Source organism: Tenrec ecaudatus, chromosome 13 (assembly GCF_050624435.1).
Source record: "Tenrec ecaudatus isolate mTenEca1 chromosome 13, mTenEca1.hap1, whole genome shotgun sequence".
Classification (NCBI taxonomy): domain Eukaryota; kingdom Metazoa; phylum Chordata; class Mammalia; order Afrosoricida; family Tenrecidae; genus Tenrec; species Tenrec ecaudatus.
The window spans coordinates 43,313,855-43,330,875 of NC_134542.1; the positions used below are offsets into that span (position 1 = coordinate 43,313,855).

Genomic DNA, 17,021 nt, shown 5'->3' on the forward strand with positions numbered 1-17,021 from the left:
TTCCTTTACAATGGTGGTTGATTATCATATTGCAAAAGCACATTACTCAAGACAAGTAATTACAGGGCATTCTTGTCTCTCTTATCTCACTTTGTAAAAATCTCTTTCCTTTTGACAAGCTGTGATTATCAAAAGGTACATCAACTAATCCAGCCGACTAAGAAGGATACCTCCCAATCTGACTCAAATCAACTCTTGCTTTGAAGAGTTGTCAGAAATTTGATCCGTTTGCAATAAGAACAAATTGATCACCAAGTGAAAAACTTTATAAAGTATTACATTTCAGTCTCTGAGAAACCTTATTGTTGCAATATTTCTCTTGCTGTGTGCCATGAAGTCGACTCACCTCACGGGATCCTCGGGGCAGGATAGAACTGCCCATAGTGTTTCCTTGACTGGGGCTGTTAATCCAATCTTCCTGCTTTCCTATCTATTCCATGGCATTGTTGTTGTGAGCTGCTTTTGAGTTAGCCCTGTCTCCTGGCAACCCAGGGACATCCAGATTGGAATGCTGCCGGTGGGGGGGTGGGGGGTGGGGGGGAGGGGGGAAGGGGGGTTCGTTGGCTGATGTTTTGAGAAGTGGGTTGCCATGTCTTTTTGTCTAGTTTTAGTCTGAAAGCTCCACTGAGATGCCTCTCTTTGGACAAGCAGGTGTGGGCTGCATCCTGGTCTCCTACATGGAAGGCAAGAATCCTACCACGGTAGAACCACCGTTGCCTGCGTCTTATCGTTGTTGCTATTATCTTTGTTAGGCTCAGCCGAGTTGCTTCCGACTTGCAGCAACCTTAAGCACACTTTGAAGCACCGCCTAGTCCTGAGCCATCCTTGCAAACTGTCCCTGTCTGTGCCCATTGGTGCAGCCACTTTGTCAAAGAATAGCCCACTTTTCCTACACATGCCAACTCGTCTGTTTTAGGGTTAGAACTTGACGCAAATAAGCAGAGACTTTACCGATGGGAATAGCAGTATGATGTGTGTGTGTGTGTGTGTGTGTGTGTGTGTGTGCCGATGGGAATAGTAATATGATTTATATATGTGTGTCTATTTTTTTTCAATATAGGTAACACTGTTGAACTTCATGATTACTTCTGAGGGCATGCAAGATCAGCTTCTGGGAATTGTGGTGGCAAGAGAAAGGCCAGACCTTGAAGAAGAAAAGCAAGCTTTGATATTACAAGGAGCAGAAAACAAAAGGTTTTTAAGTGTTATCAAACACAGAATGATTCTTCCTTGTGTCCAGATTTTTAGAATGAATATTGAAGTACACTTTAAAGATCTCTTTTGGTCGATTCCACAGGTGCACTGGTTGGGTGGCTGTGTGTTAACTGAGGTCGACTCGATGGCAGTGAGGTTGCTTTTCTTATAGGACGTATTTTGACGTGGGCGCTCCTAGCCACTGCGAGAATGGAAAGACCTGCCAAAGTCAAAGCGGTGTATCGTCATCGCTTCAACAGAGTGGTAACACATGAGCGCAGGGCTGCTTTTCTCACGGAGGTCATCTGTTCTCATTGACCGGAACAGGAAGTCCAACTCACTGCCAATGAGTCACTTTAACTCACCGCAGCCCTGGAGAGGGCTCCACCGCTGTAAATCTTGGGAGCACATAGTCTCATCTTTCCCCTGTGGAGCACCTTGGGGGTTTCAATTGCCAACCTTGCAAGTTATTGCGTTCCATATCCCCCGAGACATCTGTGCCGTAGCTAGGCTAAGTCTCGGAAATCATGCAATGTTTCAGAAAGTAGAGGGAGCGATACTATTTTTTGTTCACTCCAGGATAATATACTTGATGGCAGACTAGATTGGCTTATCATATTTCTCTCCAGTTATCACCTAAACGATCATTAAGGAGAGAACTGGAGCAGAAAGGATGGTCCTGGTGACATTTTGCGAGATAAGAAATTAATTACCCAACATCATCATTATAGATATCTGTCCACAAAGTGATGGATTCCTTCGGATTTGCTGGCTCTTTGTTTCTTATAAAAGAACGCATACGTGAAGCGGTTTTCAACAACTCCTTTTGCTTCTGAGAAAATTGTGTTTTATTTCAGGCAGTTAAAAGAAATAGAAGACAAGATTTTAGAAGTTCTTTCATCTTCAGAAGGCAATATATTGGAAGATGAAACTGCTATTAAGATATTATCTTCCTCCAAGGCTTTGGCTGATGAGATTTCGCAAAAGCAGGAAGTAGCCGAAGAGACAGAGAAAAAGATTGATGCCACCCGTCTGGGCTATCGCCCTATCGCCACCCACTCTACCATCCTGTTTTTCTCCATCGCGGATTTGGCTAGCATCGAGCCCATGTACCAGTACTCCCTGACCTGGTTCATTAACCTATTCATCCTGTCTATTGAAAATTCCGAGAAATCAGAAATCCTATCAAAAAGGTATGTAAAAGAAATACAGGCTCATTACTCAGGAATGCATGACCATCAGGGAGTAATTGGCCGGTTTCACTATTGTCTCCGAAGGGGGCAAACATCACGGCCACTGAGCTAAAATGAAGTTGATTAATCATCACACCAGAAATGAATTAGAAGGTTAGAAATTGAACAGATGTGTTCAGATTTCGCCTGCCAGCAAATTGTTTACGGAGATAATAGGGTTATTATCAACTCTAGAAAAACTAAATATTTACATCAGTGTCTCATTTGTACAAATGTACCAGTGACTGAAGGTATGGAAGGAGCAATTAATGCAGACAAACAATGTGAGTTCCAAAAGTTAAGATTCGTATTTCGATACACACATAGAGAGCTTCTTTTTATGGGTGATAATTACTTAAATAAAACACTTTATTTGATTGTTATGATAAGGAATAGAATTAGGACTATGTATTATAGCACATCTACTAGAGAATAAAATTTCCATTTGATCTTTAATTCGTGAGATAACTTTCCTAGTTTGGTATTAAACCATGTTTTTTTATCTCAATGAACAAAGAAAGGAACTCCTTGCAGTCTGTGCGCTTTATAACTCTATGATAGATATCAAACTAGATGCTTCGGTCTCTTGACTGTTGGAACCTGTAAGAAAAGGTATCGCTCACCTTAGAGAGTAGTTTTTAGAAATAAAAAAAAGGAATGGAGTCTGTTCACTTGTCGTGGCAGAGGTCAGAAATTTTAAATATTCCTAGCTTGAGCAAAAAATTACTTAGTATTGCCCTTTCTTTTTCAGACTTGTGATCTGAGACAATACCGTGTAACATTGAAGCTGTTTGCTCGACAGACAGTACATTAGATTCCCGCCCGTGGAGGCACAAAAGGAGGAGAGAAAGTATCTATAGGGGAGAAAGGAAGTGCATGGAGATAGTGTAAAGTTTTTCTTTTCTTTTCTTGTTATTATATTATTTATAAAAGTCTTGCTTTTTCCTCATTCCCTCCTCCTTTCCAAAATTTCAAGTTTAGCAGGATTACTGACATAAAGACACCGAGGTCTTCAGTGACTTTGCATAGAAAGTTGCTGGGCATTTGCATCGTAGGTTAGCTCATTGAACACGCGTGTCTGGTTTCTCACGCTAGACTCTGCGTTTCTCCAAGGGCAAGGGTTCCTTTTAGTTGTATTTTGATATTCTTATTCCTAGAAATTGGTACAGTGCTGATTACATTTTAGCCAGCTGGTAAATTATTTCCTTCTTTTAGCTGTCGATCATAATATTTGCTTTGGTCAAAACAGTTCCCACCAGGATGTTACCATCTTAAGTAATTTAAAATAAAAATCAAGGGGGTTGCTGGTATCCAGAGAAGAAAAGTCCTCTGCTCTGCCGTGCAAAGACAAATTCCCTTTCAAGTTTAAAACGGTAGAACACCTCTCTGCGTTCAGAATAAGCATTGGTCCTTTTCTTTACATCTCTTGTTACTTCAAACTAGGACTCATTCCGATACACAGCATCTTTGTCTTAGTGACCGACCCTTGTGATAGGAAGGAAGTCAGATCCACTTTCACTCAGATGTGAGAATTGTGTGCACTTGACACAAAATGTGGCATTTCCCTCTTAGTGGACTTCTTTAATTTATAAACGACTTAACATCGTAGTGTAGTGTTAAGATCATTACTGGGATCCAAGAAAGTACACGTTGGGGGGTACGAAGCACTTATTGAAGCATGAATATGCAGGAATGTGCAGAGACCAGTATTATTTGTTCAGTGCACTGTGTTAAGTGAGCACACCTGTGTAAGGAGCGGAGAATTAGCAACAGCTCAGAAGGTCTTATTCATTCCCGTTTCCAGTCCAACCCCAGGGCAGCCGCGGTCCTGATCGAGGCCACCAGAGTTTGATTGTGTCTCTTTCAGAACTTTATATAAATAGAATCACACAGGATGTGCTTTTGTACCCAGCTTTTCGCACTCGGTGGGTGTTATGCTGGCGGAATTCCTTCAGATTGGTTGGGTACAGGGCAGTGGTTAGCGCCCGCTCCCTGCTGGTTGCTATTCCAGGGTGGGTGCATTCAAAGCCCATCCAGTCTCCTGTTGGGGACATTTGCATAGTTTCAAGTTCAGGGCTTTTGTGAATTATTCAGCCTTGAGCACCGTGTGTATGTTTTTGGGCAAAGATACGCATACTCATTTCGGACTTTATGTCCTGGAATAGAATTGAGAGTTATAGGCGATGCAAATGGTACGTTTTGGTAACTCCTGACCAACAGCATTCCACAGAAACCGTGCCAAGAGAGACTCTTTTGGCCAGTCTACTTTATTTAGTAAAATAAGAATTTTCATTTAAGTTGGCTAAGTGCCACATCAGAAATCAGAGTGAAAAGGAGTTCTCAGCAGACACCTTTGTTGATCTGCCCATTGCCGATAAACACTGGACTGTGCGGATAGCTAAGAGAGAAAGAATGGGACTATGAACACCAGCCTTAATATTGGTAAACTTGTCTCTTATTTTCTTTGACTCTGAGACATAAGTATGTTTAAATCGTGCTGGTCTTCTGAAAAAGAAATACATTTAAATTTTCTGATCTTCTGTGGTTTAAAAAATTATTTATAGTAATAATAGTTGTCAAGCATGATACCAAACATATAGCACAATATGATAGGTGTACTATAAAATAATGATAATCATTAATAGCATGTGTTTGCTATAAATTTTTTTAGTGCATCAGGACTTACTGTGGCAAAATTGATAAATAAATAAAGTAGCAAATGAATACAAAAGCAAAAATCTAACCAGATATACCTTTGTTAAAGGACAAAACTGTGCTCTGTTGACTTGTATATACATAGTAGGTACATGTAAATATATACATAGACAAACACTGAAATTTATTTCATTTTCCTTTCTCTTCCACCAAGATCACTTTCCCATTTACTAAAGTAACCTTCTGAAACATAGTTTTTAGTACCTACACAATATACCATCCCAAGAATATACGATCATTTTCTCATTGTAAGATCTAAGCCATCTCTAGCTTTTGCTACTATAAATACTGTTGCGATAAATATACATGTCCACACCTCTTTAGGCTTGAAACCAGAACTAGGACAAAAAGTGCCCACTTCTCCCAGATTCCTGATATAAAGTTTTCTCCTGGGAGGTTATTTAAATGTACAACTTCATCCGCAGAAGATGAATGATCTCATACCTCTGTATCGGTTGTCAGCACTGAAGATGATAATACTGTTCACCTTCTTTTCCACTTTAAAAGATTATTAAACTATCGTATCTTAATCATCATATTTATATCACCATTTAATCATAGTTTAATGAGATTGAACTTGAATGTCTAATATGATTGACCCTTATAATCTTCCCTCCAAGCTTTTCATTTACATTAGTCTATTTACCTTAAAATGCAGAAACTTATTTTAATCTACAAAGACCAAATATGAGTTAGCCCGTATTAATTGTACTATTGGGTGAAGGTAAATTAAATGCCAAGGCTGAAAAGACTGCCTTTTAGCGTGACAAAGGAAATGGGAAATTGTACAATTATCTTAAATCTGCAAAGAATTCAACTGTTTCAGTAGCTAATTTCAAGGCCGTCTCTACCAAGCACTGTTTCAGAGTTTCCAAAATCAATTTATTATAATTTCCTCACTGGCAATGCTGGCAGGGAATAAAACAGATAAGGAAATAGCAAAGTGTAAAGACATGAGGGGAAAAATAGAGCTAGGATGATTATTGTATCATCTGTCAGTGTTCAGATAGTCAATATCTGATTGCACTGCTGGATTTTTCCCCGCTGGTTAAGAAACGCCAACATGATTTGCTCAATTATAATCAGTCTATGGGTTTTGATTTTCCTTCAGATACATTAACCTGCTTAGAAAGTTTGGGCTATTAATTCGTGCCAATAGTAAACTCTAAAGTGTTTTTAGTCAAAAGTTTATTTCTAGCGAAATTATTAAAAGCTAGAAAATAAAAATATTTTAAAGGTGATTTCAAGGATGATATATGTTTTTAATGAAATAATTATGTGAAACTACTTAAAGTGTTATATTCATTGATTAAATGTTACTATGAATACAGATCATACATGCCGGCGGTTACTGGAAACTTGTTAAGTAGAAGTACTGTCATCATTCACATGGCCCCTTTTGGTCTATGTGGTAGTGAAAAATGTACTTCCTCAAATTCTGTGATTTGTTAGGCTTGTATAGATTTATAAGCCGTGTAGCACAGGACCAACTTCATGCTAATTTAATAAAGGAGCTGTTCATGGAAAGCATTTTAGCTCCCAGAAAACACTTTGTAGTTCATAGGTCTGTTACTGCAACAGACCAATACGACATCCATGGATTTTCTCAAAAGCAAAGTGAAGTGTGTGTGTGTGTGTGTGTGTGTGTGTGGTGCTTTCCAAGTCAGTCAACAGTGAAACACAATTCTCCTCAAGTGTTTCTGTGTTACGTAGCTCTCAAATTGGTGCATCCAGTCAGCGACAAGCCTCGTCGTTGTGGAGGGCTATTGACCAGAAAATTCATTAGAGAAGCATGTAGGTCAGTAGTTTGCAATAGAGTTTCTAAAGGGAATTTTCCTTTTTTTTTTTTTAATTTTTTTTTATTTTAACAATTTATTGGGGCTGATACAATTCTTTTCACAGTTCATACATATACATACATCAATTGTATAAAGCACATCTGTACAGTCTTTGCCCTAATCATTTTTTTCTCTTTTCTTCTTTTACATTTTATTAGGGACTCAAACAACTCTTACCACAATCCATACATATACATACATCAATTGTATAAAGCACATCCATACATTCCCTGCCCCAATCATTCTCAAGGCATTTGCTCTCCACTTAAGCCCCTTGCATCAGGTCCTCTTTTTTTTTTTCCCCACTCCCTCCCCTTTCCCCCCTCCCTCATATGCCCTTGGTAATTTATACCTCGTTATTTTGTCATATCTTGCCCTATCCGGAGTCTCCCTTCCCCCCTTCTCTGCTGTCCCTCTCCCAGGGAAGAGGTCACATGTGGATCCTTGTAATCAGTTCCCCCTTTCCAACCCACTCACCCTCCACTCTCCCAGCATCGTCCCTCACACCCTTGGTCCTGAAGGTATCATCCACCCTGGATTCCCTGTACCTCCAACCCTCATATGTACCAGTGTACAGCCTCTGTCCTATCCAGCCCTGCAAGGTAGAATTCGGATCATGGTAGTTGGGGGGAGGAAGCGTCCAGGATCTGGGGGAAAGCTGTGTTCTTCATCGGTACTACCTCACACCCTAATTAACCCATCTCCTCTCCTAAACCCCTCTATGAGGGGATCTCCATTGGCCGACACTTGGGCCTTGGGTCTCCACTCTGCACTTCCCCCTTCATTTAATATAATATATATACACATACATATATACATATACACATATATACACATACATACACACACTTATATCTTTTTTTTTTTGCATGATGCCTTATACCTGGTCCCTTGGGCACCTCGTGATCGCACTGGCCGGTGTGCTTCTTCCATGTGGGCTTATTTGCTTCTGAGCGAGATGGCCGCTTGTTCACCTTCAAGCCTTTAAGACCCCAGACACTATCTCTTTTGATAGCCGGGCACCATCAGCTTTCTTCACCACATTTGCTTGTGCACCCATTTGTCTTCAGCGGTCCTATCATGGAGGTGTGCAGTCAATGATATGATTTTTTGTTCTTTGATGCCTGGTAGGGAATTTTCCTTAAAGTATTGTGTGGTTTTGCTTAGCCATTGTTTTCCTTAAAGTATTGTGTGCATTTGCTTATCCATTGTTCCTTCTGTTGACCCTCAGGCTTCAAATTCTCAAGGATCATTTTACGTACTCCCTCTACGTCAACGTCTGCCGGTCGCTCTTTGAGAAGGATAAGCTGCTGTTTTCCTTCTGCCTGACCGTCAACCTGCTCATCCACGATCATGCGGTCAGTGCGGGTTTCCTGTGCAGGAAAACATAGTCAGAATAGGGATGCTGATTTATTGATTTACCGATTCAAAGTAGTTAAATTGATACTATAGGGAAGACAAAACAGCACAACTGGCCTTTGAAACTCACAGAGGTGAAAGATAGGAATTTTCATTTCAGGACGCTAACTCCAAAATCAGACATTGAAGCCAAAGTAAGCTAAGCATGGAGTTCTTAATGCTACTAGTACTTCAACCTCAATGTTTTAGTTCAAAGCCAGTGCTGTCTATTAGCGTTTCATACAAGGGTGCATATAAACTTACTTAACTATATTAATATATTTGTATCAATGGTGTCCACGGAGGTCTTGTTTTGTTCAAGTTAGTCACATCTAGCCACTTGGATTCAAAGGTATCTTTTATTTTAACATATTCATTTAAACAGTCGGAATTTTTTAAAGGAAATCCATAGTGTGATGACGGTTGATTGGTTTCACGTGGTGATGTCTGGGCGAATTCTGAAAGGGTGAAGGCTTTATTTGTATAATTCTTGAAATTTTATAGACCACCTCTCTGTCTTCCTAATGCCTGACGCTTCTTGCTGCATTATTTCCCAAAGATTAATAAAGCTGAGTGGCGATTTCTGCTCACCGGTGGTATTGGACTGGATAATCCTCATGCCAACCCTTGTACATGGCTTCCTCAAAAATCTTGGGATGAAATATGTCGACTCGATGACTTACCTGCCTTCAAAACCATTCGTAGGGAGTTTTTGCACCTAAAGGATGGATGGAAAAAAGTATATGATAGCTTGGTATGTGCTTAGGCCTCGTATTCCAAAGCTTTCAAATACAGAAAAAGCATGTTAATCAATGTAACCTTTATAAAAACCAAGATTCGAGTAAACTTTGAATATCCAGTGCGGTGTTAAAATAATATAAATGTTTGGATTTATGATCCCCACTTTCTCGATTGTAAATTCCACGTGAACTCCTCTTTGCATTCCTTGAAATGGGTGGGGAACAAAATAACAAACTGAAACCTCAATTCAGGGTCCTTAAACATGTCCTTGTTGAAGTGCCTGCCGCACTTTGCATTATTAATTTTGATTTGGGCAATTATAACAGCAGATGGATTAAAATTGACAAAATAGCTAGTGTTTAACTTACCTTACATCCTGAGTGCAGGATGTAAGCTAATAAGTGTTTTTTTTTCATTTGAGAAGAAAAAAAGTTAATAATTTAACAATTTTTATGAGACTATCTTGCTAATTGGAGAATAATTTTGTTGATAACTACCAGGACACTCACAGTTTCCCTTCTGGAATTTATAGTATTTGTTGTATTCCTTTTTTCCCCTACTCTCTTAATGAGGGGAAAAAATTGCACCGGTCAGGATAGATAGGGTCGTAAAAGCTAATTATTGGTGCTTTCAGGTGGAATTTCTAACCGCAAAGTTGGTTGTTCCACCCTACCGTCCACTCCTCCTTGGGAGATAATAGGGACAATCTGCTGCCACAAAGATTAGCAATCTTGGAAACCTTGATTGACTTGGTGGCGGTAGGTTTCTTTTTGGGTTTGGATCGACAGTCAGTGGTGCACCTGTAAAAGCCTGAATTGGCAACATTGTGTGTTAATATATTTACAATGACAAAAAGACGTAAGAAGAGAAGCTGCTGAGGCTGCTTCTGAACAACCGAAAACCTCGTGGCATTTGTTTCTTGGTTTGGAGGTTTAAGGTCATGGTTTTATAGGACATACCAATTAATTGGCCTAAGAATGACTTTAGTGTTTCTAGCTCCTAGTTCATTGCATAGTGCCCGAGGTCTTAAAAACTTGCAAGCAGCCGTCCTGGGCGTGGGGATTGGTCTCTTCTGTGAGCAATGGCCGAGTAGGAAGAGGAGACGGAGTAGGTGACTAATTGCCTCTGTAAACAAGTGGCTCACTTGCCATGAGATAGAAGAACTAGATCGTGTTTGGCTACCATTACTGAACAGTTTGATCAAAGGGTCTAGGAAAGAATACTGATCAAAATGGTAACCTGCTGAACAGAACTGTACATTCTCATAGACTCCAGACTTTGAAATTGAGCCAGGGCTGAACCCCCTTGAAATGATTCCCCTGAAATCATCTTTCAGCTTTAAACCGAAGATATCACTTGGTGTCTTCTTAAGACCAAACCGTAGTTTAGCGTAACTAGTAAGGCATGTCTGCTTGAGCATTACGCTCTTTGAAGATCAGGCTCTCTGGGAGCAAACTGACAGCAGTGCAAACTATGAGACAGAAACCGTGCAGAGCAGTGAGTTCTGCCAACCAGGGAGCACAACTCGGAGAAAGAGGATGGGGGTGGTTTTACAACGGGAGGACTGGCTACGTTGCTAATGGGGACAGGTAGAAACATGCTGTACGTATTCCCAACAAATACATTACATTGAAAAATACCCTGTGCCTTTAAAAATAACCTTCCAAATAACATTGAACTCTACCTACTGATACTTTAGGAACCACACCATGAGCCTTTCCCTGATGGTTGGGAAGAAAAAGCAAATGAGTTTCAAAGGATGCTTATCATTCGCTGCTTGAGGCCAGACAAGGTAAACGCGGGCATTGAAATGGGTTCAGTGATTCTAGCTCTTCTTTTCCACATGCTTAAGCCGGGGATGCGTGTCCTTACGAATCACGGGAGAAGTGGCAGGGCCCACTTCCTTCTAAGGTAGCCGTTTTCCAAGGATGTCGTGTAGTTATGAAAATGCACTGAGTAAGATATGGAGCACATTGCACTGTGTCGCTTTCTTCCTTCTGTGATTTCTTTCAAATGTTTATGGTCCCCCTGGTTTCTCACAGTCCTTCACTTACTGTAGTCTCATTTTGATTCATATTTCTGAGGCAAAATTGACCGGTGCTATTCATTCAGGCTGGTACATGAAAGGGGGCTTCAAAAAGCTTGTGGAAAACTTTCATGGTCTTTTTTTTTTAACTTTTTGTCCGTGGAATTTTTCTGTGACATATGAAGCCCCACAAACTAGAATCTCTATTGCTATCCTGACATAGAGTTGTTTGTTAATCTTTGGAGAGCAAGTAGAATATTGTCTTATTTTATGGACGTCATCATTAAGTTGTGTGGGGGGTACAAATAATTTAATAATAACTCACTGCCATTGAGTCAGCGATGACTCATAGCAACCCTAAAGGACAGGTAGAACTGTCCCTGTGAGTTTGCAAGACCGTGACTGTTTGCTATGGAGTGGAAAGCCCCATCAGACTCACCAGAGCATCCATGGGCGAAGGATGAAGCTTTCTACCCACGGAAAGGTGGACTGTCTTAGAGTCCTATGGGGCAGTTCTACCCCGTCCTATAGTGTCGCGATGAGTCGGAACAGACACAATGGCAGTGAGTTTGGTTTGGGAGAATGTTTTCTGAACAAAAAAAGAACAGCTTGGGTGGATAACACTGAAGTGTAGAGCATTTTGAATGCACTTAGCAAACAAAGAGCTCTGGCCCAATTTTAATCCTTTCAGACTATAAACAAAAGCAAATTAATCAGCGTTCAATTTGAAATTTGTTAGCTATTAGTTCGTATGTTTCGCTGACCTCAGAGAAATCCTACAAGAACTGGCAGGAAATGGAAATGCATGCTAGAAGGCCAAACCCTCCTCTCCTGCCTCTGTACGTCTGCAGATTTTGTTACTGACAGATTTCATGTTACACGCCTAATCAGCGTTCAGTAGCAAACCCAGTTCTACTGTCCTGCAAACGGGATGGATGGCATTCTTCAGTCACCAAAGGGGTACACAGTTCCATCTCGGGGACAGGCGAGCTGTTTCCAGCGTTGCCATTGAGGCGTGAAGCACTGAAACCAGTCTCTGCTCTGGTTGGGGTGCACAGCCCCAGGGCCAGCAAACCGAGGCTTCGTTGCGTCGTGTCTGCATGTGCACAGCATTGGTACCCACTTGGACCACCTACAGAGAGGGGACGCCTGTAACTCGGAGTTACGAGAAGTAAACCCAGGCACTCAACAAGTATATGCTTGAATTGCAGTTAATAAACCATGATTTTGAGGAGAATTCAGCCTTAGATTGAAGAAGGTTTCGGGGAAAGCCTTTTTGTTTGTTTTTAATTGTTTTTAAAAGGGACCATGTGAGAAAAGATGACTAAGGAGGAGGGCAGGGAGTGGGCCTTGGATGGGCAGTAAGCGTATTGTTAGTGCCTACGGTGACCTTGACATCTGTGCTCACTCGAAATATCTGAAACATGAAATAGTTTATGGGAAAACCAAGACCGAAAGCAGTCTGGGAGGACAAGATCGGGGCTGTCGAGTGGGTGGTGCATTCCTATCAGTCAATCCCTGGTACCCTCAAAGAATGAGCATGTGAATTGTGATGGGGTGCAGGGAGGGGGGGATGCTCCTCAATATAATTCTCCTGAACTTTTGCCCACCACTATAGTTTGCACTTTTCTAAAAACGTTTTTCCTAATGAACCCCCATGACCTCCGGGGTCCTACAAAATCTATCAAGAGCACACCTTTGGAATACTCAAAACAGTCAACCCGACCAACTGGGCCACCCCCATCTACCTTGGTTTTAACGGGCCCAGCAGAGCCCCTAGGTAGTTACTGTGTTTGTTTACCTGTTGGGGAAGGCTCTCTGATGAGATTCAAATCAAAGCCAAATCATTGCTAAAAAGTTGATTCCAACTCTTAGCTGCCCCATAGGGAAAGGCAAAACTGCCCCTTTGGCTTTCCAACATCGTAAATCTTCAGCGGAGTAGAAAGCCTCCTCTTTCTCCCTCAGAGCCGGGACGTGGGTTCAACTGCTGACCTCATGGTTTGCAGCCCAGTGCTAGGGTGGGGCTATGCCCCCAGGGCTCCTTTTCTGATGAGACCAATCGGTATTATCAATAGAACTTGTCTTTATCCAACTGGCTATTATGGGAATGTGCTTTCCGGCTGGACTGAGCCTGTGCGTGTGTGAGCTGCAGCCCTGGTTGCAGGATCGACAGGTATTTCAGCAGAGCAGAATAAGGTACTTAGGAGGTCAGTTGAATTTAGATGATTAAACAAATGTGTTCCTAGGCCTATTCACACGTATGTTTCTAGTTGTAGTCTATTAAACTTGAATGCAAATCTCATTCAAGCAAGTGTATATGAAATGGACAAATATACAAGGGGCCTTTCAAAACTTTGTAGAAAAAAATGCTATTTTTTTTAATTTAAAATTTCCATGGATTTTTGAAGCCCCCTTTTTATGAGTATTATACTAAAATAGTCATGATAGTGCAGTTAATCTGGTGTTTCAAACTTTAGCCGAGGATACTTAATTCAGCTTCATCGTCTTGTATGCTAAGAAGAAAATTCTATAGATAACAGTCCAAGGAAGGCCCAAAGATATTTGGAAGGGGTGAAATGCTATCTTAGTTGACAGTAGGAGCTCTTTTTCAGCTCACTTTCCCAGGGTGCATCTGAAATGATTCTTACAAACTCCATCATGTGGCTTCTGTGCCCATGTGTCACGGGATACCAAACAACTGCTTTGACTTTGTCAAGTACAGTGAAAATCGAAACTGTTTTGTGAGTTAATTTACTCAGCATACAACTTAGCAAGCTCATTTTTATGGAAAAGTCTCAAAGCAGAAATCAGAAACAAAACTAAGAGTGACACAGGAGACAATAATAAGACAAGAAGAATGTACATGCGTCTCATCTAATTTTCGCTTCTGCCTTTTCGCCTTGCATCCACGCCTGCCTCCTTCCACTGCCATGCTTTTCCTTCCCGGTCCCCAGCGACTCTGCGCTGAGAGAGCAAATTCATGTGGAGCACATTGCAGGGTGTATTGAGCTCCTTGATGAGGCAACTGGCAGGATGACGGGGGAGCAGGCAGCCACAAAGAATGCTCGCAGAAGGAGGTCAAAACATAATTTGATAGCTGGATCCAGGAGTACAGGGTTTGTTTAACCCACCTTCCTCACGCCTCTGGTCTTCCCCAGGTCCTGCTAATATGGAGCCATCACTCAGGCTCCTGATCACAGGGAAGGGGCACTGGGTGTGCATGAGATGCACTGCAAATAAACTTCCACCCCCTCCAAGCCTGCTGGGACCAGTTAGCCCGGACCCCAAGGGAGAGTTGCGCTCTTCCTCAAATCCACTTTCAGGAAATACTCAGGTGCATTATCAGAGCGGGAAATGCACTACAGTTTTATCTGATTCTTGGGCGTATGACTCATTTATTTTTCACAATTCTCTCTCTCTCTCTTTCGCTAGCTCCCAGCGATGTCATTTTTTCCTCTTGATGCTATGAGGAAAGTGGCACAAATTACACTAAGATTTTTATGTTGGGGTTGTTGGTGTGGGGATACAACCAATGTATTTTTTAAACTACAGAGCTACTATGACTGTACGCTCCCCCACGATGTCTTCTATACTCATCAAAAGGAAGAAACTTGCTTTTGAAATCCAGTGTCAATAATCCCCCGGTTAGCTCTTGTCATTGAAATAACTTAGAATATATTCCACCTAAAAAAGGATTATTGAAATAATAAAAGTTAGATGTATGACTATTGACACCAGAATTAGAAAGAGATTCTCTTCCTTAGTGGGAAGGGGATAAAAACAAAGAAAAATGTTGGAGTATGCTCTATCTAGAAGACATGTCTGGTGTGCATAAGGTCTCTATGAATCTTAACCTATTCAAAGGTACCTAACAACAATAACAAAAGGCATTAAGGAGTGCCAGTGACATAGTGGGTTACATGTTAGGCTGCTAACAGCAAGGTCAGCAGTTCAAAACCACCAGCCACTCCACAGGGGAAAGATGAGGCTTTCTACTCCCATAAAGGTTCACAGTCTCAGAAACCCACTGGGGAAGTTCTACCGTGTCCTATAGGGTCACTGAGTCAGAATCGACTCAGTGGAAGTGAGTTTGGGTTTGGAGCTCAAGCTTCCTCCGAGATGTAGCATCTTTGACCCTCTGTCAGTGCTAATGGATACCTAAGTTCCAGTGGCTGCAGTCCTGTTTCAAAACCCCACTGTGTTTGGACTGTAGAACCAAATTTAATGGATTTTTATGAAACTTTTAAAGAATTTCGTCAAACTAATTCTTTCAAATGTATTATCATGCCTAGGTTATTCCAATGTTACAAGAATTTATAACCAACAAATTGGGACGCATATTCATTGAGCCACCGCCTTTCGATCTAGCTAAGGCGTTCGGAGACAGTAACTGCTGTGCACCGCTGATCTTCGTGCTCTCCCCGGGGGCGGACCCCATGGCCGCTCTCCTGAAATTTGCTGATGACCAGGTACCTTGAAGCATATGGCATTATCTGCCATTACACCAAAAAAACACACACCAAACCTACTGCCACTGAGTTGATTCCAGCCCATAGTAACCCGAGTCTTCAAAAGTGAGTGTAAAAATCCCATTATCTTTTAAGTAAATCATTCTATAAACTTTTTGAAGCCCACTTATGTGTGTATACACGTGTATGTGTGAATATATATATTTATGAAAAACAGCACTAACACTTTGTTTATAATTGGCATCCTAAGGGGTGACATAAAGATAAAACTTTATCCCTCCCTTGGCGCTCGGTTCGATATGGGTTGGGTTACACTTGGAAACCTTTGAGTGATGCTACATGATTTTATGGTAATATAGCTAATGCCAAGTTTCCGACATTCATTATATTCAGTCGTCCACACCTGTGCTGTCTCCATAACATCTTGACCATTTTCACATACAGGGATATGGAGGATCCAAGCTCAGCTCTCTGTCTCTTGGTCAAGGTCAAGGGCCCATAGCCATGAAGATGGTGGAGAAAGCTATCAAGGAAGGCACCTGGGTGGTTCTTCAGAATTGCCACCTGGCCACCTCTTGGATGCCAACCCTTGAGAAAGTGTGTGAGGTAAAATTCCAAGGGTTTCTAGGAGATTGTATTCCCATAATTGCTGACATACACTCCAACCAAATAACTCCACTGTAAGGTTTGCAGAAAATGGAATTGGAAATAGAAATTTTCTATTCACCTTTTAAATCACCCTTATACAAGCTCTTTTCCACCCTCAGAATCCCTCTTTTTAGTTCTCCTCACTTGGTTTAAAAGTGATGTATGTGAGTGTGTTGCTTATTATTCTCACAACCTGGCTACAGCAAGAAGGGGTTATACATAATCTAGCGCTGGGGCAGAGGGGTTATCTCTGTAAATATTTCTGCAAGGGGAGATTTAATAGAATGCTTTTGACCAGGGCTTCAACGTGGTTCCCACCGATTTTATCATGGCCAACAAAGACCTGACTGGTAAAATTGGCCATCTGCAACACTCGCCAGAAGTGGAAAATAATGGCAAATTCCCTGGGATGGGAGACTCGGACAGGGTCTAGTGAGCCCTCGGGTATGACCAGGACTATTCCAAGCCTCGCATATTGATAATGGCAGCGTGGGCTGCCATCTCTGACCTGGGCCCCCTTGTTCTCAACTCAGCCAGTCCAGAGAGGAAGCTGTGAGTGACCCGCGATGTGCCTGCTTCCCAAGAGAAGGAAGACGTCCCTCGCAGGGTTTGGGGCCCTGCTGTTTCGGTTCACCCACGTTCATGGTCTGTGAACTCATCTGAAACCCAGGTTCACTTGGGCCAACTGTGAATTATGTAAACCTCCCCTACTCCCCCTTAAAAACAGAATAAACCCCAAAACATTTACAGTTGAAAGACT

The 17,021-nt window shown here is 41.6% G+C and overlaps 1 protein-coding gene across 1 annotated transcript in view; it reads left to right on the top strand.

Moving 5' to 3' along the window:
* The window catches only part of DNAH7 (dynein axonemal heavy chain 7), a 249,562-nt gene that overhangs the window by 191,201 nt on the left and 41,340 nt on the right, over positions 1 to 17,021 (top strand). The window contains exons 50-56 of the mRNA XM_075528957.1: positions 1,061 to 1,194; positions 2,052 to 2,387; positions 8,211 to 8,337; positions 8,937 to 9,131; positions 10,818 to 10,910; positions 15,437 to 15,613; positions 16,058 to 16,219. Of these exons, the coding sequence (XP_075385072.1) occupies positions 1,061 to 1,194; positions 2,052 to 2,387; positions 8,211 to 8,337; positions 8,937 to 9,131; positions 10,818 to 10,910; positions 15,437 to 15,613; positions 16,058 to 16,219 (1,224 nt within the window). The remainder of the gene's footprint in view (positions 1 to 1,060; positions 1,195 to 2,051; positions 2,388 to 8,210; positions 8,338 to 8,936; positions 9,132 to 10,817; positions 10,911 to 15,436; positions 15,614 to 16,057; positions 16,220 to 17,021) is intronic.